At 41.8% G+C, this 27,691-nt stretch overlaps 1 protein-coding gene across 3 annotated transcripts in view; it reads right to left on the bottom strand.

Moving 5' to 3' along the window:
- Tbc1d12 (TBC1 domain family member 12) overlaps positions 1 to 26,677 on the bottom strand; it is a 76,054-nt gene extending 49,377 nt beyond the window's left edge. The window contains exons 1-2 of one of the 3 annotated variants that reach the window (XM_026781422.1): positions 25,651 to 26,677; positions 10,554 to 10,677 (exon numbers count right to left, since the gene is read on the bottom strand). In XM_026781422.1, coding sequence (XP_026637223.1) covers positions 10,554 to 10,677; positions 25,651 to 26,555 — 1,029 coding nt within the window. In that variant the 5' untranslated portion in view covers positions 26,556 to 26,677. Of the gene's footprint in view, positions 1 to 10,553; positions 10,678 to 25,650 lie in introns of those variants that run through there. The other 2 variants (XM_005352210.3, XM_026781423.1) reach the window with 2 other exon arrangements.
- Positions 26,678 to 27,691: the final 1,014 nt, after the last annotated feature.

Here is a 27,691-nt window from a genome sequence, read left to right as displayed (position 1 = left end):
CGTGCACCACCACAATCTGGCAAGAATATCTTAACTCTAAGCATTAAAAAAATAATACACATAAAGCCAGGTGTAGTGGTGCATGATTTTAATCCCAGCACCCAGATGGCAAAGGCAGAAAAATCTCTGTGAGTTTGACCCTGGCCTCATCTAAAGAGTGAGTTCTACGTTAGCCAGGGCTACAAAGTGAAACTCTTTCTTTAAAACACATGCATGTGTGTGAATGTGCGTGCGCGCACACACACACATTAAAAGAAAAGGTTATTTTCTTTTTTGTTCCCTTGAGCCTCAGTTGGCCTGAAACTCAAGGTTTTCCTGCAAGACATCCAAAATCCAAAATTAAAATCATAGGCATGCACTATTATGCTGATTTTATTTCACTTTTAATTCACTTTTTAATTAATTTTAATTATGTGTATGTGTGTGTATTTATGTATGCCATATGTGTAGGGGTGCCCTCAGAAGCAAGAATTGTTAAGACTCCCTGGAGGTGAAGTCACAAGCATATGCTGGGAATCAAACGTGGGTCCTCTAGAATAGTAAGATATCTCTTAACTACTGAGCCATTTCTCCAGCCCCCATTGTTTTTTATATATAATTAGGTGTATGTGTGTGTGTGGTATGTGCACATAAGTCCATGGAGTCTAGAAGACAGTGTGAGCATCCCTGGAGTCAGAGGTACAAATGGTGATAGGCTACCTGATATGGGTGCTAGAAACTGAACTCAGGTCCTCTGCAAGAACAATACTCACTTTTAACTGCTCAGCTATCTCTCCAGCCTCTAGATATTATTTTTACATAAATACACTACAATTGGACAAATATATATTGCATACTATACAAACTCCCCAAATCTTGTTTTAAGATTAGACACTATCTGTTGTGGTATATTTGTATACTGTATGAAGATATATTACTGTGATTCATTTAGTAAAAAGCTGTACAGCCAATAATTAGGCAGGAGGTGTGGCTGGGCTTCTGGTGATAGAGAGGTCTCTGGGAAGAAGAAAGGCAAAGTCTCCAGCCAGACATGGAGAGGAGGCAGGAGATGGAAGAGAGGTAACGCTATATGGTAAAACATAGATTTAAAAATATGGGTTAATTTGGGGATAGAGAGGCTAAGGGCACTGGCTGCTCTTCCAGAGGTCCTGAGTTTAATTCCCAGCAACCACATGGTGGCTCACAACCACCTATAATGAGATTTGGTGCCTTCTAGCATGCAGGCAGAACACAGTATACATAATAAATAAATCTTAAAAAAAATATGAGACAGGCAGTAGTGGTGCACGCCTTTAATCCAGCACTCAGGAGGCAGAGGCAAGCAGATAATCTCTGTGAGTTCAAGGCCTGCCTGGTCTATAGAGTGAGTTCCAGGACAGGCTCCAAAAGCTACACAGAGAAACCCTGTCTCGAAACACCATCACCCCCATACTTTTATGGGTTAACTTCAGTTATAAGAGCTAGCTGCTTTCTAGGTCCTAGCCCTCAGGGGCACATCCCATGCCCCCTCCCCACCTACTGCAGCCCCAGAAACCAGGCAGCAGCATACCCCCTACCCCTGCAACCATCAGCTGCCATATCAGCAGGCCCTACATCTGGAGGAAGAGGTGAGTGTATGCTTTCTAGGCTCTAGCCCCCAAGGGCACATCCTGTGACCCACCATGACTTACCACAGCACCAGCCAGCCAGCAGCAACATCCTCCCAGCCCTTTCCCAACTATCCCCTACAGTTTCAGTGATCACCAGAGCCCCAAGTCCCACCAGCACCTGGAAGAAGAGGTGAGTCTCTGAGCTCCCAGCTGGACAGCCCTGCTCTCTAGGTCTTAGACCCCTAGGGCACATCTCATGTCCCTCCCCCAACTACTGCAATCCTGCTGGGCTGCGTCCCCAGCACCCCAGCCACCTGGCTAGCTTATGCCCTGAAATAATTACACGGACACTGTATTCTTTTAATCACTGCTTGGCCCTTTAGCTCTAGCCCTTACTGGCTAATTCTCGCACCTGGACTAACCCATTTCTTATAATCTGTTGTAGTCCACGAGGTGGCTTACCAGGGAGCTTCTAGCCTGCGTCCATCCTGGGTCAGAGCTTCATCATGTGTGCCTCAGAGAGCAGAGCTATCCCCGCGTCCGCCCAGGAGCCGGGAGCATGGTGTCTCTGCTCCAGACAGCAGAGCTGTCGAGTCTGAGCTCACTTCCTCTTCCTACCAGCATTCTGTTCTGTTTACTCCACCCACCTATGTTCTAAGCTATGAGCCCAAGCAGTTTCTTTATTACTTAACCAATGAAATCAACAGATTGATATATGACACTCCCACATCACTTCCCCTTTTTCTGTTTAAACAAAAAAAGGAAGGCTTTAACTTTAACATAGCAAAATTACATATAACAAAACAGTTATCAAGTAAAAATTACAATAATCTTCATCATAACTAAGGAAAACTATAACTAACTATTCTTTAACTCCATCAAAGACTCCAGAATGTTACAATATTACCTAAGCAAACAAAAAGTAAGCAGCTTTTAAAACTCTAGAAATGACAGAGACATCTCGCTGCCTGTACAGTCACCCAAAGTTCCTCTGTACCGTTGGGGCATCCATCTTCGGCCTAAAGGCCCATGGTATCCAGAGACATTTCCATGAAGCAGGACATTTCAAAGTCAGTTCAGTCACTATCTGTTGTGTCCTGCAGAATGTCTCGCAGTGTCTCGCAGACTCTTTCATGAATCAGAAACCCCGAAAGATCATCTCACCTTTAGGCAAGTTCAGTAGTCCTCTCTCTGCGGGTTCTCTGTGTCCAGTTTATGCAATAGTCCAGGCAAGAACAGTTTCTTGCCCAAATGGCTATCAAACTCCATAAGGATCCTCTTCGATGCCCATCTTCTTCTTGAAGTAGATTGGTGCTGCCAGGAGCAGAGTGTCTCATTGTCATGAAAAGTCCTAAATTATTAAAACATTAAATGCCATATTCTGCAGTCTTTGAAAGATATGAAGAATGCCCATCTAACTGAAATATATTTCTATATATCTAGAAAATCTAACTAATATGACTACAAGCTTGACTATTACCAATGATTATCCATTTTATCCATTAACAACCTATATTTCCTAATTATATATTACATTTTTAGTGAACTACACAATCACAATATCTTAATCAATAGCAGAAATATGCATATACATATAACAAAATTGACCTTAAATCTCTATCAATAAAGCAAAATCTATACTAATACAAATTATTCATATCTATATCATATCCCCTTTAAATGTTAAAGAATGTTTATAAACCATATTTGGGAACATGGGCACAGTTTTTTCTCTCCAAACTGCTTCCTGCTGAATGGGGGCGTCGTTAATTAGGTCTTTCATGGTATAACCTGTATGCTAGTTTCATCTCAGTTGGCAGTTGAGCGATGCAATTTTCTGAAAATGTTCACAGCAACCCTTCAGGAGGGCGTGGTCCATCATACCATATCGGAATAGAAAAAAATGAACAGGGTCTCATCCTCTGGAAAACAAAATAAGAAACTCCTTTCCAAAGCATCATGTCCTTAGATCCAAATTTCAAAGTCAAGGCATTTTGCAAATATCTATGTTGGATTAGTACAGCAGCATTTATAAATAAATATAGATCACCGTCAGCCCTCTGCGCAACCAGGAAGGGAGTCTAGTCGCCGGTGGAGCAGGAAGTGAAGAGAGAGAGGAGAGGGAAGTGGCCGCTTTTTTAAAGGGAGAGAGACCACGCCCCAATGGGCTGGTATCTCAGCGGCTATAGGCTGGAGGAGCGGAAGAACCTCCGGCAACACAATCCCACTGACCAGGCAGCAGCAGCCCACCCCATCCCAACCCAACCATCCCCCACCATCAGCAACCAACAAAGTCATAGACCCCACATACACCTGGGGGAAAAGTGACCACTGGAGGAGCCACAGGCTCTACCTGTAGTGAAGGAGGAAGAGATGGGTAGATGGCAGTATAAGAATACATTCAACAACATAAAGAACAATCTGGCAGCACCAGAAACTAGTGGTTCTACAGCAGCAGGACCTGAACATCCCAACGCAGATGAAGCAGGAGAAAATCCTTAAAAATAAACTTATGACTGAGCAGTCATGGTGCAAGTCTTTAATCCCTGGGAGGCACAGGCAAACAGAGTTTGAGGCCAGTCTACTCTACAGAGAGAGTTCCAGGACACACTCCAAAGCTACAGAGAAACCCTGTCTCAAAAACCACCCACAAAAAAAATAATAATAACTTTATAAAGATAATAGAGGCTCTTAATGAGGAAATAAAAAATTCCCTCAAAGAAATAGAGGAAAAGAAAACAACAATTGGGAGAAATCAATAAATCCCTTAAAGAAAGCCAAGAACACTAAGAAAAAACAATCAAACAAATGAAAGAAACAGTTCAAGACTTGAAAATTGAAATAGAGACAACAGAGAAAATACAAACTGAGGGACTTTTTTTTTTTTGGTTTTTCGAGACAGGGTTTCTCTGTGGTTTTGGAGCCTGTCCTGGAACCAGCTCTTGTAGACCAGGCTGGTCTCGAACTCACAGAGATCCGTCCGAGGGACTTTTGGAAATGGAAAATATGGGTAAACAAACAAGAACTGTAGATGCAAACATAACCAACAGAATACAAGAGATGGAAGAGAGAATCTCAGGCATTAAAGACACAATAGAGGAAATAAATTCATCAGTCAAAGAAAACATTAAATCCAACAAATTCTTAATAATAAGCATCCAGAAAATCTGGGACACCATGAAAAGACCAAACCTAAGAATAATAGGGATAGAAGAAGAACAACAGATTAAAGGCACAGAAAATATATTCAACAAAATCAAAGAAGTAAACTTTCCCAACCTAAAGAAGGATATGCCTATTAAGGTACAAGAAGCTTACAAAACACCAAACAGACTGGACTCCAAAAAAAATTCCCTCTCCATATAATAATAACACTAAATATACAGAATAAAGACAGAATATTAAGAGCTACAAAGAAAAAAGGCAAAGTAACATATAAAGGAAGACCTATCAGAATAACACCTGACTTTGCTGTGGAATAATGCTCTTGTATCCTTGAAAGAACAACACTCATCTTCATATGGAAAAACAAAACACCCAGGATAGCCAAAACAATCGTGTATAATAAAGAAACTTGATAAAAGAGTAGATTATTGAATCTACTCTGAAAGGAAAAAAGGAAGGATATAGATGTGATAAAATAAAAAGGTAGATTATTGAATCTACTTTTAAAAGCAAATACTAGTTTTAAATGTTTTATATTAGATTGAATTTTTGTATATTGTATTCAAATTTTCTATATTGATAGAAATTTGAGGTTAATTTTGCTAGAACATAATGTACATACATGTCTACTCTTGTTCAAGGTATTATACCTATAACATTCATTTAACAATGTAATGCAAATTTCTAGTACTTGAAAATTATTACCAACTGTTCAAGATAATAAGAAAATGCAGGTTAGTAGTTAATCATCAATTATAATCGAACATTAGATATGTTTTCAAGGTCAAACAGATATATTTTAGATAGACAGGTCATCTTCAAACACTCCAGAGATCTACAGAATATGACATTTAAGATGTTTTAATAACATAGGTTCCTTTTTTTTAATGACAATGAGACATGTCGGCTCCAGGCAGCACAAATCTACTTCAGAGAAGATGATGGGAAGTGAAGAAACTCCACATGAAGCTTACTTTCTTTAGGACAAAGCAAGCCACTGGGCAACAAAAGGCCTTTGCCTCAGCTGCTGAAAGTATGCTAATCTATTGGACAAGCAGGATACAAAACAAAGTGACTGCCAAACACTGCCAAGACAAGGAGGAACAGTCCTTCAGAAAATCCTTTTTCACAGAAAATCTGTCAGATATACTAGGCCAAAGATGGATGCCCTAATGTTGTAGTGGAACTGTGGGTGACTGTCTAGGCAGTCAGCTGTTTCTATCATTTTTCACATTTTTGGACGTCACTGGTTTGCATTCCCTGCTTACTCAGTTAATAATATTTCCTTCTTGGGTCTCTGAGGGAGTTGAAGACTAGATAGTTATGGTTATAGTTTTCCTTGCTTACCAGATGCAGAAAGTAAGTTATGATAGAACATAAATTAGGTACAAGACTTTGAACTCACCAAGATAGGATATATATGGAGTATTTTCTCTGAATTTGTCAAAATTAAAAATGGACATTGTTGATGCATTTATTGCCTGTATATATTGAATATAGTTAATGTAGTTACTGAATATAGCTTTTCTTTCTTTTTTTAAAGCCCCCTTTTTTAAGATTTATTTATTTATTTTATGTATGACTGCTCTATCTGCATGTACACCTTTATACCAGAAGAGGACATTAGATCCCACTACACTATGTGGTTGCTGGAAATTGAACTCAGGACCTCTAGAAGAGAAGCCAATGCTCTTAACTCTAAGCCAAATCTCCAGCCCCCAATATAGCTTTTCTTACATTACTTATAGCTTTCTTTTTTTATTTTAGACAGAAAAGGAAATGTAGTGATATTTCATTTGTATTTTAATAAATAAAGCTTGCCTGAAGATCAGAATGCAAAAAAGCTACTCTGGTCAGCCATACAGGCCAGAGAGTGGTAGCACACACCTTTAATCCCAGTAGCCACACTAGTTAGCCACAGAGGTCAGGCAGGGTGGTGCCTGCCTTTAATCCCAGCACTAGAGAGGAATATAAGGCAGGATGAGAAAGGAACTATTTTTCTTTCAGTCTGAAGATTTCAAAGAGGTAAGAGCTCTCTAGTGGCTTGGCTGTTTTGCTTTTTCTGATTTTCAGCTTGAACCCCAATATCTGTTTTTTATTATTCATGCTACAGGAAATTCTGGAGGCATCACCATTACTGATTTCAAGCTCTATTATAGAGCTTTAGTAATAAAAACAGCTTGGTATTGGCATAAAAACAGACATGTGGATGAATGGAATTGAAGACCCTGATATTAATCCACACACCTAGTAACACCTGATTTTGACAAAGAAGCCTAAATTGTACAACAAAAAGAAGAAATCATCTTTAACAAATGGTACTGCCATAACTGGCAGAACAAGTAGAAAAATGCAAATAGATCCATATCTATCACCATGCACAAAACTCAAGTCCAAATGGATCAAAGACCTCAATATAAATCCAGTTACACAGAACTTGATAGAAGAGAAAGTGGGAAGTAGCTTTAAATGCATGGGCACAGGAAACCACTTCCTAAATATAACCACAGTAGCACAGACACTGAGAGCAACAATTAATAAACGGGACCTGAAACTGAGAAGCTTCTGTAAAGCAAAGGACATGGTCAATAAGACAAAACAGCAGCCTAAAGACTGGGAAAAGATCTTTATCAACCCCACATCTGACAGAAGCTTGATTTCCAAAACATACAAAGAACTCAAGAAACTAGACATCAAAATACCAAATAATTCAATTAAAAAAATGGAGTACAGATATATCTAAACAGAATTCTCAACAGGAGAAACTCAAATGGCTAAAAGACAGTTAAGGATTCGCTCAACATTCTTAGCCATCAGAGAAATGCAAATCAAAACAACTCTGAGATACCATGTTACACCTGTCAGAATGGCTAAGATCAAAAAGACTGATGGTACCTAATGCTGGAGAGGGTGTGGAGTAAGGGGAACACTTCCCCACTACTGGTGGGAGTACAAACCTGTACAGCCATTTTGGAAATCAATATGGCGATTTCTCAAAAAATTGGGAATCAATCTACCTCAAGACCCAGCAATACCACTATCATACCACAAGAATACACAATCATACCGCAAGGACATTTGCTCAACTATGTTCATAGCAACATTATTTGTAATATCCAGAACCTGGAAATAACCTAGATGCCCCTCATCTGAAAACTAGATAAAGAAAATGTGGTATATTTATACAATAGAGTATTACTCAGCAGAAAAAAAAAAACCTGACATCTTGAAATTTGCATGTAAATGGATGGAACTATAAAAAAAAATACTGAGTGAGGTAACCCAGACCCAGAAAGACAAAACAGTATGTACTCACTCATAAATATATATAAAGCAAGGCTACAATCTACAACCCCAGAGAAGCTAGGTAAAAAGGAGGACTCTAAGAGGGACAAACATGGAGGGCCCCAGGAAAGGTAAATAGTTAAGATATCCTGGGTAAACTGGGAGGGGGGATGAAAGGGGATGGGGAGTGGGAACATGAGGGTTCAAGATGGCTGAGTTGGGGAGGGATGAAGAGGGGGAGTAATGAGGGATTATCTTTTTTTTTCCTGAGGGATTATCTTGATAGAGGGAGCCATTATAGGACTAGCAGTGGAACCAGGTCTTATCCTGGGTATATGAACTGGCCCTTTACAGTCCATTCCCTATGGTGGAATACCTTACATACAGGAGGAAGAGGATTGGTTCTGCCTCAACTTGGTATGCCAGACTTTGCTGGCTCCCCAAGGGAGGCTTTAGAGCCTCTAAGGAGTGGATGGAGGTGAGATGGGGGAGATAGGTAAGTGGAAAAAGGAAAGTAAGGATGAACTGGGGCTGGCATGTAAAATAAAAACAAAATTAAAATAAAAAGAAGAGCTAGTTGAGACAAGCCTAAACCAAAGGCCAACATTTGTAATTAATAAGACATCTCCGTGTCATTATTTGGAAGCTGGTAGGACAGAGAAAGACTTGTCACATCTATCACCCTTATTTTAAATTCATTACTATTTTTATATAGTTCCTGTATTTTTCTCATACTTATCTCAGAAAAACCATTGACAATGATAATGTCATTGAAAAGAATTTAGTATCACTTAATATTAAAACAACTTCTGTATTAACAGCTACACCCTGCCTGACAAAAGTGGGATTCTATTGATTCTACATCAAAAATAAAAATAACTCATGTGTCTCATCTGCATACCAAAGTATGTAGGCATAAGATTTGGGAATCATAGCACTCTAAAGCAGCAATAAACTACTATTTTAATATCTGTAAATGAAACTAATCATGTCTCTTTGCTTTAATCTTTGTTCATTTCTGTCTCTGTTTCTGGAACAGAGTCTGACCAGCATTACTGATTAGGTTGCCCTTGCATTTGCTGCATTCCTCCCTCCTCCCTGTGCCTCCAGGGAGCTGAGAATTATGAGCAGGTGCCACCACACCTAGTCATGTTCTTAGAGATCCAAAAACTATTACTAGGATGAAATCTAAAAAACAAATAATTATTACTTGGGAAACAAAAGAAACATTATTAACTCCTTAGAGATATTTTTCTAATATGAATAATGGTAAAAGTTTTAATATTTTTATAGATGCTGGCTATATTAAATCTGGAAACTACAACTGAACAAGAGAAAACAGAATTTACTTATTTAGAGACAGGGTTTCCCTATGCAGGACTGGCTAGCCTGGAACTTGCTATGTAAATCAGACTGGCCTTGAACTCACAGAGATCTGCTTACTGTTGTCTCCCAAGTGTAAATGTCAGGATTAGAGGAGTGCACCACCATGTCAGGCTTAAAAATTCCTTTTAAACAACAATTCAGAATTTTACAACAGTCCGAATTGAGCCAGGTTCACCACTTTCCAGTCTCATTAATCGAGTGCTGAGTACCACGAGTTTAGGAGTCAAAATAAGTTCTAGGAATTCATATAGTTGGTAATGCAAATATTAAAAAGACTTTGCTTCTAAATGACTAGGAAGCAATTACAAGGCAATGCTCAACAGCAGAACCTTTCAGCACAGAGAAAGCAGAGAAGCTTCAAGAACAATGGGGCAGCCCTCAACCTTTTGTCCCAGCTCCACTGTTCACAGCAGAATGGTCACCACATCTCTGGTAGATAAAGTACACAGTCAGAGTGATGAGCTATGCTCGGTGTCCTCTACCCTTCAGACACTCAAGGATAACCAGAAAGTGAATCGATGTCTTACTACTTCAAAGAATTTTCACAATCTTAACATGTTATCAGAAATACTGTGGCTTGTCTTTTAAGAAAACATAAGACAACTACAGTTAAGTACCTACAATTTCCAAGTTTGTATCTAGAAAAATGAAAATGGTTCATTTTCAAGAAAATAATGTTTGGGGGCTGTTAATAGTTAAAAGAGCTTACTGTTCTTGTAGAGGATCCAGACCATCCCAGCTCACATTCATTATAACTCCAGTCCAGGGGACCTGGTAACTTTTCTTTTGTTTTGTTTTGTTTTTTTAACCCCTGTTGGTACCAGGTACATGCATGGTGCACTTACAAACATACAGGCAAAATATTCATATACAAGAGATAAAAATAAATGCTTTAAAATTTTATTTTTAAAAAACATTTAAAAAAATAAAACAATGCTTTGTCACACTGCTTTATCTGAGACAGGCCCCATTATGTAGCCCAAGTTGACCTTGTATTCACTGTGTAGCTTAGTGTAGCCTTAAATTTGGGGTGGTCCTGCTATACTGACCCTCATGTGCTGAGCAGCTAGCCAAGCGCCGAGTGATGCTTTAAGAGCTCTGAAACTGCATGCTCAGATGAGTACTTACCTGCTGAATAATTTTGGATGTTTTCTGAAGATTTTCTCTGGGAGGAACTTTACCAAATAACTTCCATCCAGGAGCGCTATGAACAACTGATTTGAGTTCTTTCGTCCTTTTTGGAAAAAGGTTTCTGAAACACAGAAAGTTTACACAAATTGTTTTTCCATAACCAGGAAACAGTTAAGTAGTAACTTTTAAGTATATTTATTTCTAAAGCAAATTTAAAATACTTTTAAATAAAATTATTCCTACTACTTATACAAATATTGTTTAGAACAGCATAACTCAGTTAAGAATACCTGACTTATACAGATGTATTAGTAGAATCAGAAATACAGATTTTTTTTTTCCAGGCAAGAGGTCACCCAGGCTGACCTCCAACTACTTATATAGCCTATGATGACAATGAACTCCTGATCCTCCTGCCTCCACCTCCCAAGTACTGGGTTTATAGGCATATGCCACCATGTTGAGTTATTCACAAAAATGCTGACAAACAATAAGGGAAGGTAAAAGGCATAAATTAAATATATTCACTTTAAATTCATGATTCAGATACTTGACTTCAAAAGCCAAGAATCTTTGAGAGTTTAAGAGCTTAGGTAATAATATATATGTGTATATATACACACACCTAAATATTTATTTAAAAATAGTTATCCTATTTTGTATATATGTGTTACATGTCTGAATGTATGCATGTGCACCATGAACATGCAGGAACTTCTGGAAGTGAGAAGAGCATTAGAACCCCTGGAATTAGAGATATAGATGGCTATGAGCCACCATATAGTTGGTGGAAATCAAATCTGAGTCCTTTGTCAGAATAATAAGAGCCCTTGAGGACCCTAAGAGAGACATACATGGATCTCCTGAGTAAACTGGGAGCATGGGGGCCATGGGAGAGAGTTGAAGGGGAGGGGAGAGAAAAGGAGCGGAGCAGAGAAAAATGTAGAGCTCAATAAAATTTAGAAAGAAAAAGAGCCCTTAATTACCTAGTCATCTCTCTAGTCCCAGGTATTAGAAAATTTTGAAAACTTACTATTTAATTACCTTTAGTAATACTTTTTAAAATATTTGTAATAAAAGTACATCTACTGCTGTCCCGCAGTTATTAATTGCTTTTCTTAAAACAACTATATAACAAAGCTTATTGCAGAAAGGCCAGCATGCAATTATGGAAGAAAGTTGTCTCTCATGGAAGATCTAACAAAAAAAGAAGAGGGAGATGAAGTGAGAGAGAGACAAACAATTCACTCATGTGCACAAACCTATCCAGACACTTGTATATATGTGTAATAATTTAAAATTAAATATTTTGGGGGAACAGAAGCCAGGAGCAAATCTAGTCCGGGAAGCCAACCCAGTCCCAGGACACTAGCAGATCAGGATTGAGCCAGTAACTAAATCCAGAGTCAGCGATCTCCACCAGAACAGGTTCAACTCTAAGCCAGGGAGTTCTGCAGGAGGGGATCCACCAGGATTTACAGAAACAGGACACAGCCAGCAACCTAGGCCAAAGTAGGCCTGACACAGCAAACTGCAAGTGAGCAGAGCAAGGCACAGGAGCACTGAGCTATCTCCAGGAACACCGAGTAACCAACAAGGTAACTAGAACTGTGACGCTGACTGTATCACAAGGAACAACCATCTGAGCTTTGGATTCACTGGCACCTAGAAGATATTCAACAGAATCTCAGACAGCCCCAACCACACATATTAGAGGAAAAGATGATTAGAAAAGGTAAGATCACACGCTACATCACAAAGAACAACACAACACCTAAAGACCCCACAACAGCAAGACATGAACAACCAAATATGGATTAACCAGAAGAAAATGAACTAAAAAATAACTTCAAGAGAATGTTTGAAATCCTTAAAGATGAAATGAGAAATCCCCTTAAAGAAATTGAGGAAGGGCTGGAAAGATGGCTCAGAGGTTAAGAACACTGATTGCTCTTCCAGAAGTCCTGAGTTCAACTCCCAGCCCCCACATAGTGGCTCACAACCATCTGTAACGAGATATGATACCCTCTTCTGGTGTGTAGGCTTACATGCAGGTAGAACACTGTATACATAAATAAATCTTAAAAAAAGAAATTGAGGAAAAGACAAACAAAAAATTGGAAGATATCAGCAAATCACTTAAAGAAAACCAAGAAAAAGAAATCAAACATATAAAAGAAACTATTCAGGACTTGAAAACTGAAATATAAACAATAAAGAAAACACAAACTGAAGGATTTATAGAAACAGAAATCATGAGAAGAAGATCAGGAACCATAAACACAGTCATGAACAGCAGAATACAAGAGATGGAAGAGAGAATCTCAAGCACTGAAGACAAGAGGAAATAGACTCATCAGTTAAAGATCTTCACTAACTCCATCGTCAGACAGAGGTCTGATCTTCAAAATATACAAAGAACTCAAGAAATTGGACACCAAAAGAACACATAATCCAATTAAAAAAATGGAGTACAGGCCTAAACAGAGAACTCTCAACAGAGGAATCTAAAATGGCTGAAAGACACTTAAAGGAAATGTTCAGCATCCTTAGTCATCAGAGAAATGCAAATCAAAACAACTCTGAGATTCCATCTTACACCTGTAAGAATGGCCAAGATCAAAAACACTGATGACAGGCCAGGCAGCGGTGGCACACGCCTTTAATCCCAGCACTTGGGAGGCAGAGGCAGGCGAATCTTTATGAGTTCGAGACCAGCCTGGTCTACAAGAGCTAGTTTCAAGACAGGCTCCAAAGCTACAGAGAAACCCTGTCTCGAAAAACCAACCCCCCCCCACAAAAAAAAACCCACTAATGACAACTTATGCTGGAGAGGTTGTGGGGAAAAGGGAACACTTCTGCATTGCTGGTAGGAACACAAGCTGGTAGGAACACAACCTCTTTGGATGTCAGTGTGGCCATTTCTCAGAAAATTAGGAAACAACCTTCCTCAAGACCCAGTAATACCACTTTTGGGTATATATCCAAAGGATGCTCAATCGTGCCACAAGGACACATGCTCAACTATGTTCATAGCAGCTTTGTTTGTCATAGCCAGAACTTGGAAACAGCCTAAATACCCCTCGACCAAAGAATGGATAAGGAAAATGTGATGCATTTACACAATGGAATACTACACAGCAGAAAAAAATAACAACATCTTGAATTTTGCAGGCAAATGAGTGGAGCTAGAAAACATTATTTTGAGTGATGTAACCCAGACACAGAAAGACAATTATTACATATACTCATTCATAGGTGGTTCTTAAACATAAAGCAAAGAAAGCCAGCCTACATACCACAATCCCAGAGAACTCAGACAACAATGAAGACACTAAGAGAGACTTATATATCTAATCTACATGGGAAGTAGAAAGTAGAAAAAGACAAGATCTCCTGAGTAAATTGGTAGCATGGGGACCTTGCGTGTGGGTTGAAGGGGGAAGGGGAGAGGCAGGGAGGAGAGCAAAGAAAAATGTAGAACTCAATAAATATCAATAAAAAAAAAAAGACTGAATGAAGGGAAACAATGCAGGGGCTAAAAGAGAATATATAAAATACTTATGAAACCCAACATGAGGTATAGTAAATTCACACTAGTAAGATACTTTTAGAGTCAATGAATGTAGGAGGCCACAAGTGTGGAGGCCCTTTTGTGAGCCTATTTCCATCCTGACAGATGGTCAGTATATGCAAGCATACTTCTGTTTCTTCTTCTGTAATATGAGGTTACCTGGGGGAAGGGTTGCCTTCAGGATACTTGGTCTAGGGTAGTTTCTCAGCCTAAACAACAGAATGCTAAGGACTTGATGTCTCAAAGTGTTAAAGCAAGTAACTGGTGGAGTTGTCCTTTGTATCATGTTAAAGAAGTTTTTTGTTGCCTTCTTCCCTCTTTCGTATTGGGGCACAAAAGTGTATGGAAAATCAAATGCAGGCCATCTCTCTGGAGTGGGATGGGCAACATACAGACTGACAGACACAATAAACATACACACAGAGAGACTGTCTTAGTTATATTATAGGGTTTCATCAGTGCTGCAATGAGACACCATACCCAAAGCAACTTTGGAAGGAAGGGTATTTTCGGCTTATGTTTCCACATCACTGCTCATCATCAAAGGAAATTAGGACAGGAACTCAAGCAGGGCAGGAACCTGGAGGCAGGAGCTGATGCAGAGGTCATGGAGGAGTACTGCTTACGAGCTTTCGCCCCATGGCTTGCTCAGCCTGCTTTTTTATAAAACCCAGGACAACAGTCCATGAATGCCCTCATCCACAATGGGCTAAGCTCTCCCACTTAAATCACTAATTAAGAAAATGTCCTACAGGCTTGCCTACAGTTCGATCTTATGGAGACATTTTCTCAATTAAGGTTCTCATCACCTCTCAAATGATTCTTGCTTGTGTCAGGTTGGCATAAAACTATCCAGCACAGAGACAGACACAGAGAAACTGAGACTGAGAGAGATTCTGATTTATTTTATATATATGGATGTTTTGCCTGCATGTTTGTCTATGTATCATGTCGTGTCTGGTACCCACAAAGGCCAGGAGAGGACATCAAATTCTTTAGAACTGTGGGGATGGGCTTTGGGGTCTCAGATGCTCAAGCTAAGCCTAGGCATTCACTTATGCCGCCTGCACATCCAGATGTAGAATTCTCAGCTACCTCTCCAGCACTATGTCTGCCTGTACACTGCCATGTCCTGCCATGATGATAATGGACAGAACCTCTGAACTGTAAGCACTGCTGTGATATAATACTTTTGTACACTATAAAGATTTGTCACTCATATTGGTTTAATAAAACGTTGATTGGTCAGTAGCCAGGCAAAAAGTATAGGCGGGGCAATGCACACCTTTAATCCCAGCACTTGGGAGGCAGAGGTAGATGGATCTCTGAGTTCCAGGCCAGTCTGGATTACAAAGTGAGTTCCAGGACAGCCAGGGTTACACAAAGAAACCCAGGGTGAGGGGCAAGAAAGAAAGGAAACAGCACATAATTTGATTTTTAAAAGCTATGGTGTTAGCTGGGCAGTGGTGGCACACGCCTTTAATCCCAGCACTTCGGATTAAACTGTGAGTTCGAGGCCAGCCTGGTCTACAAGACCTAGTTCCAGGACAGGCACCAAAGCTACAGGGAAACCCTGTCTCGAAAAACCAAAACAAAACAAAAGAAAAAACTATGGTGTTCAGTTCCAAATTTAAAATGTTTTAATCTACATGGGGCCAGGGAGAAGCAGATAGAAATATTTTTAACACACAAAAGAATAGTCAAATGAAATTCAAATTGAAAAGGAATTGAAAAGGCAGATTCAGAGGTAAGTTAAACACACAACTGTCAAGTTCACTCTAAACTAGCTAGTCTGCTTTCCTAAGCTAAACTTCTCTTAATTGCAGGACAGAGTTTGCTGAAAAACCAGACAGTCACATGGGTTTCCCCCCTCTTAGCCACAAAAATCAGTTCAAGAAAGGCTGAAGCAGCAAGTTTCAGTGGGATGCAAGCCATGGTCTGTGCAGAACTTCAGAGGGAAGGAAATTAACAGGCTTCTTGATACCCCGTAAAAACAGTAGAATTACGCTGCCGCACCAGAGAACCCAGGGAGGTTCTTTTCTCAAAACATTTTTACCAACAAACACAGTCTACGCAGCATACATAGTAGACTTCCCATTAGGAAAAAGAAAGCTGAGATTTAACTATACAGACATAAATTCTCAAGCTTGTAAATGCTGTATTTTGGATTTATTTCTTCATCTGTTCTCTATTGCTATCTGTTTCTTTGTTTTTGTTGGTTTGGTTTGGTTTTTTAAGGCAGGGTTTCTCTGTGTATCCCTGGCTGTGCTGGAGCTCACTATGTAGACCAGGCTAGCAGAACTCAGGGATCTGCCTGCCTCTGCCCCCTGCGTGTTGGGATTAAAAGTATTTGCCACCATCACCCAGCTGCTATCTATTCATATGAAGTGCCATGAGCTATAAATCTGTGTGCTATATTTTCATTCAGTCACCACCTGAGGAAACCAGTCCGTCAATCAACTAGGTGAAGTATTTAGTATTTCGGAGATTCCTGTCCAGGAACAACTATTGTAAGAATGGTGGGGGCAATGGGACAGACTTGTTAAAATCAGATTCTGGGGAGATTTCTTCTATAATCTACTGAATCCAAAAATCTTCACTTAGAGACAAAACTATTCTTGATAACTCTCCCTCCTTCCAAGTAATTTTTAAAAACTTTAGGAACCACTGAAGGAGCTGCGAAGATGAGCTGGTCTCAGAAGCTAGCCTCTGACTCCACAATGCTCCATGACAGGTACATGAACACATGCACAAAATAAATAAAGGAAAAAAAGTTGCTGATTTTTAAAAGATTTATTTGTTTATTTATTTATTTATTTATTTATTTATTTATTTGGTATGCAGTGTTCTGCCTGCATATATGCCTGAATGCCAGAAGAGGGCACCAGATCTTGTTATGGATGGTTGTGAGCCAGCATGTGGTTGCTAGGAATTGAACTCAGGACATCTGGAAGAACAGAAAGTGTTCTTAACCTCTGAGCCATCTCTCCAGCCCTCATTTTTTTTTAAAAAGTGGATCGGTGGTGACAGAAAGTCAGCTAACTATGCCCAAGCATTAGGACCCGAGTTTAGATACCCAAACCCCCAGCAATGAGACTGGGTGAGTAGAGACAGACTCTGTGACTCTCTGGTCACCAGCCTACCCAAGAGTGAGATCCAGACCCTGTCTCAAGCAAACAGACAGAATAATAATGATAAGGTGGAGAATGATAGAAGATACCTGATGTCAACCTTGGTCTGGCTTCTACAAAACAAGTGCATGAGCAAGTGGATAATAAACACACACACACACACACCCCTCTACCCACACAGACACACACACGCACACACAGACAGAAGAAAAAGGTATCTCAGTAGTATGTGCCAAGCAACGCTCCAACAGCACCACCTGGGATGACTTTTCATGGAGCTAACAGAGTTAGTTCCCAGAGACCCTGGAAGCAGCAGCAGCCCCAGAAAAGCCTTCTCGTTCCCTTTCTGAATACATTAGGGATGCGACAGATGCACTGCCTCAAAGTTTCCAAATGTTTCTGCTCTCTCTCCAAAACTTCCCATGACAACACAGTATAAAAGTGTAAGTAAGCCAAGTTAAACATTTCATAAAATTAAGCTAAAAATTTGGCCTCACCTGTCTATATTTATTTTTCCCCTAAAACAAAAAAAGAAAAAATATTTTAATCTTTCTCAATATTCCTTCCTTTTTAGTTCCTTCTTCTATTTACTTTTTAATCCAAGCTTCACTGTATAAGAATCCAGTACCTCAACCACCTAAGCACATGTACAAATAAGTGTTTAAATGTCTTCCTAGGGGCTGGAGAGATTGCTCAGTGGTTAAGATCACTGGCTGTTCTTCCAAAGTTCCTGAGTTCAATTTCCAGCAACCACATGGGGTGGCTCATAACCACCTGTAATAAGATCTGGCGCCCTCTTCAGGCCTGCAAGGATACATGCAAGCAGAACACTATTCATATAAAAAAAATCTTTTTTAAAAAAAGTGTCTTCCTACACAAACTGTGCACTGTTTTCTCACACAATATACAAAAATTCACCCATATTTCCCTTAAATTGATAGATTTCAGCGGTGCTGTTTCTCATAGCAGACATATCCCTCAAAGAAATTATAGTAGAAAAGAACAGATCTGAAGTGAACATGGTAGCAACTGTCTATAATCCCAGATCTCGGGAAGGTCTTGTGTTTGAGGACAACTGAGGCGACACAATTAAGTGCTGCTTTATACTGTCTACACCTAAGAAACAGAGTTTAACATGATTATGCTAAGGTAGGCTTTACAAAACAAACACAAAGCCTCACATCTTCAACGAAGATCTTTGAAGGGAATGGTTTTTTTTCCACCTCTAGAAACTTTCTGTAGTGTGATCCTAATTAGTCTAATTAAATAAAAACCTGGAGTCAGATATGAGGGAAGTGAAAGCTGAAAGATCAGAGAAGCAGAGCACCAGACACTAGAGTTCTTACCTCTCCAAATGCTCAGACCAAAGTGCGTGACAAGATCCTGTCTCCAAGCCGGGCGATGGTGGCGCATGCCTTTATCCCAGCACTCGGGAGGCAGAGGCAGGCGGATCTCTGTGAGTTCGAGACCAGCCTGGTCTACAGAGCTAGTTCCAGGACAGGCTCCAAAGCCACAGCGAAACCCTGTCTCGAAAAAAACAAAAGATCCTGTCTCCATGAATCCTTAAGCTCCCGTCTCCTACAGCCTTAGATTCCCCTCTCCACTCAGTCATACCTCTTTCTGTCTCCACCCTCCTAGAGCTGGGATCAAAGGCATGTGATTCCCAAGTGCTATGACTAAACAACCTAGCTCTTTTTCTCTGAGACTAGCACAAGGTGGCCTCGAACTCACAGAGATGTCTGCCTCTGTCTCCTGAGCACTGGGATTAAAGGTGTGTGCCAGCACTGCCTGGCCTGTATGGCTAGCTAGTGGCTTAGTTCGGCATTCATCAGGTAACCTACATTTGTTAGATCACAAAATATCACCATAATTTTATTATTTTAAAGATTAAAAAATGGTATTTTTCAGAATCTTCTTTAACTCAGTTCACATCTATAATATTTTAGTCAGTAAATATTTAAGGTCTACTACTATATGTGTAAAATGAAGCCATTTCTGTTTGAAAGCAAGAAAGAATTTGTTGAAAGACCCACAAAAAATATTTAGTTATTTGATTTTTAAGAAAGAGAAAATGGAGGCCGAAGAGATGGTTCAGCAGGTAAGAGTACTTGATTTTTTTATGTGAATAAACATTAGGTCTGCATGCATGCATGTGCACCATGTTCATGAAACATGTTTGTGCCTGGTGTCTGCTGAGGCCAGAGATTTTTGGATCCCCTGAAATTGGAGTAATAGTCTTAAGCCACCACGTGGATGCTAGGAATACTGAACCTTCTCTGGAAGGTCAGTCAGTGCTCTTAACCACTGAATTATCTCTCCAACCCCAAAAGCTCTTACAGAGAACTCAGGTTCAGTTCCCAGAACACACATGCTGGCCTCACAACTATGTGTAACTCCAGTTCCCTGATATCAGCCCCTGTCTGACCTCTGACTTCCACAGGTACCATGCACCCATGTGATACACATATTTCTAACAAAATAAATAAATGTAAAAAAAGAAAAAAGAAAGAGAAAGTAAAGAAGGGGTGAGGTACAGATGCTTGCGATCTCTGAAGAACAAAGCTGAGAGAAGAAGACCCTGAGCTTACTCCTCTGAGATGTGCTGTCCATGGGTGCTCACATCTGTGATCTCAGTAACTGGGGAGTCTGAATCAGGAGGACTGCCTGAGTTCAAAGTCAGTCTTGGCAACATACTGAGTTCTAGGTCATTATGGACTACAGAGTAAGACTATGCTATAAATAGATAGATAGACAGACTGACTGACAAGGGAGGGTGGGAGGCAGGAAGGAAGGAAGGAACTTACAAATAAGCTAGACATGGTGGTATAGCATTTAGGACATGAACATAAGGGAACGAAGGAACTTGAGGTCATCCTCATCTACACAGCAAGGTCAAAGGTAGTCTCAGACCTTGTATCAAAAGTAATTATTTTAAAAATGTTCAATAAAATAAAGTTTTCACTCCTCAATGCTAAGTTGGTGAACATCGAGCAGTAGTGGCTTCTATAAAGCATTTCAATCTTCACACAACAGGAAAGGGTCGGTGATCTGAGGACTCACACAACAAAGTCACCACAAGCAGACAAATGCCAACGCAAAGGGAAAGCAAACTCCCAAAACTGACTACAAAAAAAATTACCTGGCAAGAAAGGGAAGAAAGCAAGAGATGACCATTGAGGCTCTTCAAAATGACAGCAGCTACCTAAACAAGGTCCTGTATATTTTGAAGAATTTCTATTCCAGTCATTGACAATCCTATCAATGGTGCGTCCTAACTGAATATGACACTCTGTAGTAAAACACAAATTGCCATAAAATTCTTTTTTTAAAAAATATGTATTTATTTATTATGTATACAATATTCTGTCTGTATGCCTGAAGGCCAGAAGAGGGCGCCAGACCTCTTTACAGATGGTTGTGAGCCACCATGTGGTTCCTGGGAATTGAACTCAGGACCTTTGGAAGAGCAGGCAATGCTCTTAACCACTGAGCCATCTCTCCAGCCCCTGCCATAAAATTCTTCCCACCACTTCATTAAATAAAACAAGGGGTGTAGTGATATTTCGTTTGAGTTCTATCAATAAAGCTTGCCTAAAGATCAGAGTGCAGAGCTAAGCCACTAGTTAGCCATAGATGCCAGGCAGTGGTGGCACACACCTGTAATCCCAGCACTCAGGAAGCAGAGGCAAATGGATCTCTGTGAGTTCAAGGCCACCCTGGGCTACAGTAGACTGATCCAAACTCAAAGAGAAACAGAGCCAGGCTGTGGTGTCTCACACCTTTAATCCCAGTATAAGGGAGGTAGAGATGAGAAATGACAAGGCTGGTGGAGAGAGAATTATAATGCAGGAGGAGACAAGAGCCCAAGGACAGTCTGGAGATGCAGTCTGAGGATTCATAGAGACTGGATCACTCCTTTGGTCCTGAGCATTGGTAGAGAACTCTCTAATGACTGAATGATCGGCTTCTCTAACCTTCAGTATTAGCCCCTATATCTGATCCTGGGTTTTTATTAATAATACCAATTAGAATTAATAAAGGAGGAAACTATTTTTTTGGGGGGGGACAAAGTCTCACTCTGTACCAAGTTAGACTCTAATTCACAGCAATCCTCAGTTTCCTGAGTGCTGGGAAAACTGGCATGGCCCACCCTGAAATTACTTTTGAAGTGTTTATTGTAGATTTTTGTCTAGTTAAGAGGAAAAGAAGTAAAAGGGAAAGACGAGCAACAAAGAGGATGAAGAGGTAGGACAGAACACTGCCATAACATAAACACGGCAACTCTATACAAAGAGAGACTGGCAACCTGGAATCCCAATCTCTAGTCCTACTTACCACTAACTAGCTGAGCTGCCTGCTTTAATTAGTGAGTTTCTTCATCTAGATATTGAAGTAGGAGCAAGGTACTCCAAAGAATAAGAATTCATTTAAGGGCCAGGGGATAGTGTTGGCAATGCATGTCCTTAATCCCAGCACTCAGGCTGCAGAGGCAGGGGCATCTCTGTGAGTTCGAGGCCAGCCTGGTCTACAAAGTGAGTTTTGGGACAGCCAGAGCTGTTACACAGAGAAACCCTGTCCTGAAAAACAAAAACAAGGAAAAGAATCCATGCAAGGGCAAGCTGATTCCAAACGTAACACTCAGCGAGAACTTCGGCTGACAACTGTACAATACAATAATAATAACAATTATTCTTGAGTTGCCAGGACAATGGATATTTGCTGACTAGTTTACTCAAGAATTGAGAATTTATTCATAATTACACTCTTCCGAATTGAGAATTTTTTCATAATTACACTCTTCAGAAAACAGTAGAGAAGAGGAGATATGAAAGAGAACAACTTCACACCACTGCTAGTGTCTGCCTTTAAAATGTCCAAAATGCAGCTAAGGCTTTTGCTAAATTCAAGGAAAAAATGTTCCTCTCATTCTGTTCTATTCAAAGAATGTCACATAAAGAAAGCCATGATGTCTAGTGATGGAGGAAGGTCATTGGTTAAGTAATAAAGAAACTGCTTGGCCTCATAGGTTAAAACATAGGTAGGAGGAGTAAACAGAACAGAATGCTGGGAGAAAGAAGCTGAGTCAAGGAGTCGCCATGGTTCTCCCACTCCAGACAGACACAGGTTAAGATCTTTCCTGGTGGGGCTGGAGAGATGGCTCAGCGGTTAAGAGCATTGCCTGCTCTTCCAAAGGTCCTGAGTTCAATTCCCAGCAACCACATGGTGGCTCACAACCATCTGTGATGAGGTCTGGTGCCCTCTTCTGGCCTTCAGACATACACGCAGAAGGAATATTGTATACATAATAAATAAATAAATATTTTTTTAAAAAAAAGATCTTTCCTGGTAAGCACACCTCGTGGTGCTACATAGATTATTAGAAGTGGGTTAAGAGGCTGAAAATAATGGGCCAAGCAGTGTTTAAAAGAATACAGTTTCCGTGTAATTATTTCGGGTAAAGCTAGCCGTGCGGGCAGCCTGGTGCCGGGGACGCAGCCCCGCCACTCCTATTACAACAGTCTAGAACCTTAACGTGTATCCTGGCAAGCATACACTCACATGTAGCTTCACTTACTCAACTAATCAACATAAAAACTTCAAAAATTATTTAAAAAATAACTTTCAAGTGCCTATTTTTTGTTTTGTTTTTTTAAAAATTTAAACCTTGTTCTTTGGGACAGGAAGGAGGCTCGGCCAGGAAAGCACTTCCCATGGAGTATGAGGACAGGAGTTCAGATCCCCAGAATACACAGAAGCCTGATAGGTGTGGTGGCCTGCTGTAATGTCAACAACCGGGAAGCTGAGATAGGGAATCGTAGTTCAAGCTAGCTAGTCAGACTAGCCATATGAGTGAGCTTTGGATTCAACTAAGAGACCCCACCTCAACACATTAAGGGGAAGAGTGATTGAGGAAGCCCTATTATTGCTTACAAACTACAGTACAGTTCTATGTATCTGTATGTATCCAACTTAACCCCTACTAGCCAGGTCAGAGACAATAGTCTAAATCACAGCTGTTCTCAATGCTTTGCACCGAGCAAGCACTCAGGTTATACTGGCTGGATTGGTGATCTCCAAAGCCCATTCAAGTCTAAAGCCACCTGACTCCTGAACTCAAAAATTGATCACGATAGATGTAATTCAGTACAATGCTACAAGGTATCAAAAGCACATATATTTAAGTCATCCTGTGGCCTTGTATAATACTGTCACTACAAGATTTAAATATAATTTTATAAGTAGTTCATACCTGCAATCCCAGCACTTAAGAGGCAGAGGAGGGGAATATCAAAAGTTTGAGACCTGCCTGAGTCACATAGGAAGTTCCAGGCTAACCTGGGCTCGACTGATATCCATCTCCAAAAATATACCAACTAGATTTTTTAAAAGGAACAACAACAATATAACTAAATATATTTTTGAAGATACAGGCAAAATTATAGATCTTGTTACTATATATTTAGTACTGCCATGGAACATAAAATTAGGATTTTCCATTCTTAGTTTAAGAAACTTTGTAAATTTATACAAGCAGGAAAAATAGGAGATACTAAAATAGAAAGATGTAAGAAATGCCAAGTGCCATATAAAATGTACCTCCCTGTGTACAAACAGGCAGACTAACTGTAACTTCCTAATTCAGAAAGGAGGCTGGAACTGGGACTGAGCCTCAGCCCGTGAAGGGTTTGCCTTGTGTGCAGGAGGCCTGGGCTTGATTCCCAGCACCATAGAAACCAGACTTAGTGACACAAGCCTCTAATCCTAAAGAGAAGTTCAAGGTCAGTCTTGGTCAGCTACATAGGCAAGGCAAGCCTGGGCTACAATGAAGCTGTATTTTTTTTAAAAGGGTTTCTTTCACTTTGGGTTATAGTTAAAGTCTCTACAAAATGAATGAAAACAGGAAAAACTGATAAAGATAAGATTTCACAAGTTGGAGGTATTCTATTTGCCTAGAGATAAAAACCACCACCAACAAAAGACCACAAATCAAAAACTACCTCACAGGACATGTGCTTTTCAGGAATGCACACTAAGTTTTCCACCATGACTTCCCTAGCCCCGTCAACCAGCAAAGCCTCCCTCTGGAACCTGCAAAGTCCAGCATAATAATTTAAATTCAAGAATGTCAAATCACAGATAAAACCCCATTAAAAATTAGTTACCCCCGCGATGGAGAGGGGCTGAGGCAGGGTGAGGGAACGGGAGGTTGTTTAAGGCCAATCTCACGCGAGCAGGACCTTCTTATGAGGGTAAGGGAGACCGACATCTTTCCAGATAATTACAGTGTTCTAGCAATCCATGCCCACAAAATACATGCTTCCAAGCACAAAAACTCACATGAAGGTGAGTCAACACCCACACACACACACTCCACAAGAAGTTGCTGAGGATGTAACTTCGTAGGTGGGCTACCTGCCTAGCATGTCCAAGGCCCTGGGTTCAATTAATAATGGGGATGGCGTTGATGAAAGTGATGAAGCAGAAAAGAGATTTCCTAGAGTGCAATAGTAATTTGGGCTAAAAGGCTGGGATCTAATTCTAAGCACTATACTGCCTGCCTGTTCAGTTTTCTTTAAAGGTGGGATCTTACTATGTAACCCCGGCTGATCTAGTAGCTATGTGGCCAGGCTGGCCTCGAACTCGTGGTTATCCTCCTGCCTCATCCTTCTTTAGTACTGGTATTACAAGCGTGTACTTCCAACTCAGAATGTGTTTTAGTAAAGGCAACTGAAACAAATACTATGAAAAACAAATCATTTCTAATTTCAAGAGTTCCCAAAGTAGGCCAGTAAAATAGCTCAATGAGTAAAGGCACTTTCCACCAAGGTCGACAACTTGAGCTGAATCCCTGTATCCACAAAGGGGGGGGGGGGGGGACCCGACTCCCAAAGGTTGTTCTCTGACCTCTATGCTAGGTAGGATACATTCAAACATAGACGCACACACGCGCACGTGTGCGCGCACACACACAGACACCTACATAAAATAACTGTAAAATTTAAAAAAACAAGAATTTCCAAACTAATGGAACAGCCTTAGATTCCACGCAAAAGAAATCGCAGACGTCTTCTACACCACACCTGTAGGAATACACCGCGTCCAAATCCCTGGTAAGCAATTTTACAAAATAATAAGAGTGGTGGTTATCTGCTGTTCCAGATGAGGCGACTGAATATATGGCATTAGGTCAGACTTGGAAGCACAAGGTTCCCAGGGGACGGAGTAACACCAAGATTGGCTCCCGGCCTAGAGTTCACAAAGCCATCCGGTTCTCCTTCCCCAGCGACAGATCAAAGCCGAGTCCTGACGCGCCGGGGCGCTGGAAGGCAGTCGCCCACTGCGCTCGCTCCGGGCCCCGCCCAAGACCCCCGCGCGGCCGGTGCGATACCTGGCGAAGAAATCCGCGAAGCCACCGCTCCGTCGAGCTCGAGCCGTGGTGCCCCCGGGACTCTGCTCCGCCGTTGGCAGGGATGCGGGTGTCCCCGCCGAGGGAAGGAGGTCGCCGGCGCTCTGGCGGCGGCTCACCTCGAACGTGTTCCGAGAGCTGAAGCGGGCGTCGGGGAGGCCGGGGCTGGGCTCCGCGCTCCCACCCGATCTCGCGGCAGAGGTGGCAGCTGTGGGTTCTGGGTCGTCGGTGTCCCCCGACGCCAGGCAGCAGCTCCGTAGCGGGTCCTCCAGCGGCGCGGCCCAGTCGTCCGGGCCACCCGCGCCGTCCACACCCTCGTCCGCGGGATCTAGCAGGCAAGGGTGGCCGCAGGATCGGCGGTGACGCTCCTCCTCCGGGCCGCGACGGTCCTGGCGCAGCAAAAATCCCGAGTCCCCGTTGGTCATGCTTGAACGGCACGCCGCGGGGACAGCCGCCGCCTCCGCCCCGCCGAGCCCGGGCTGCAGCGGGCCCGCGGCCGCCGCGAGATACCGCTGCAGGAGCTGCCGCGGCCGCGGCGCTTCCTCCTCCTCTCCAGCCTCCTCTGGCGACTCCGCGGCGACAGCGCCTCCGCCAAAGCCGCCGGCGGTGTGGACGGTCTTCCCGTCCTGACCCATGGGCCCCGGGACTGGGAGCAGCTCGGCGTTTCTTCCCGAGCAGGCTCCGGCATCCTCGGGACCCATCATCTGAGGCGGCGGCGGGGGACTGCCGTGCGCGCAGGGGCCGCGGCCACGGCCGCCGCAACGTTCCCAGACCCACCCCTCCCACCCGCCAGCCAGGGCAGTTGCCGGAGGCCGGGCACGCGCTAGGATCGCGCACGCGCACCAGCGAGCCCGGGCTGGCCGCGACCCGGCGCGTCCCCGAACCATAGAGACGGCAGCTAGAGCGACCCGGGAGGACAATCTGGGATCCGCCAATTGTGCCTGGATGGGAGAGGATGGTTGGAGCACTCGCGGGTGACAATGCTTAGCAGAAGCGCAGATACCACACACTTCGTCAGAAGCTCTCTTTATGTGATTCTCTTGTGCAAAATAACGAAGTTAGCCTAAGTCCTTCCATCTGGACAGTTTTTACCTTCTTTATCAACAGTGAGGAATTCTGTTGACCACAGGACAGCCCCTTTCTACTTTGTCCTCCACGTTTACCAAAGCTTTATCTGGTAACACATGACAATGAACACGTTGTTTGTTTTTGTTTTTGTTTTTTGTTTTTCGAGACAGGGTTTCTCTGTGGCTTTGGAGCCTGTCCTGGAACTAGCTCTGTAGACCAGGCTGGTCTCGAACTCACAGAGATCCGCCTGCCTCTGCCTCCCGAGTGCTGGGATTACAGGCGTGCGCCACCATCGCCCGGCGAACACGTTGCTTGTAATGTCATCTGGGTACGGAGATATAATGGAGTCAGAGCGAGAACTATTAATAACTGTCGCACCCTGTGGTAATGGATTAAAATAGAATGATGACCATTTAGTGGAAATAAAATGTATTTAATGTACAAATCACAAGACAGATAATAACAAGCCACAGGAGTGATAGGAAGGAGAGCAGCCAGCAGTTACAAAGCTATGATATTGACGTTAAAAATTGGAAACTGTGGGGGTGATGGTGGTGGCGTGCGGCTTTAATCCCAGCACTCAGGAGGCAGAGGCAGAGGCAGGCAGATCTCTGTGAGTTCGAGGCCAGCCTGGACTACAGGGAGAGTTTCAGGACAGGCTCCAATGCTACAGAGAAACCCTGTCTCAAAAAAACAAAACAAAAAAAATTTAAAAAAAAAAAACTGGATTGGGGCAAAACACTGGAATTAACTAACACATGGTGAAAGTTAAAAACTCCAATGGTGGAGGAGTCATTTATGTAAAGCAGCAAGGTGAAGAATCTTGCGTGACCTTGCCTCCATAGAAGAATGAGGGTAGGGAGGGGGCAGAAACCCGATGATGGTTGGCATTTCAGAATGGACGACGTGAAGTTGTAGTGAAAGACCTAAATAGACGTTGTTATCATAGGATGAA

The sequence above is a fragment of the Microtus ochrogaster genome, chromosome 8 (genome assembly GCF_000317375.1).
Source record: "Microtus ochrogaster isolate Prairie Vole_2 chromosome 8, MicOch1.0, whole genome shotgun sequence".
In the NCBI taxonomy this organism is placed as follows: Eukaryota; Metazoa; Chordata; class Mammalia; order Rodentia; family Cricetidae; genus Microtus; species Microtus ochrogaster.
Note: the sequence above shows the minus strand (reverse complement) of the source record. Positions and strands in the feature narration are given on the sequence as shown.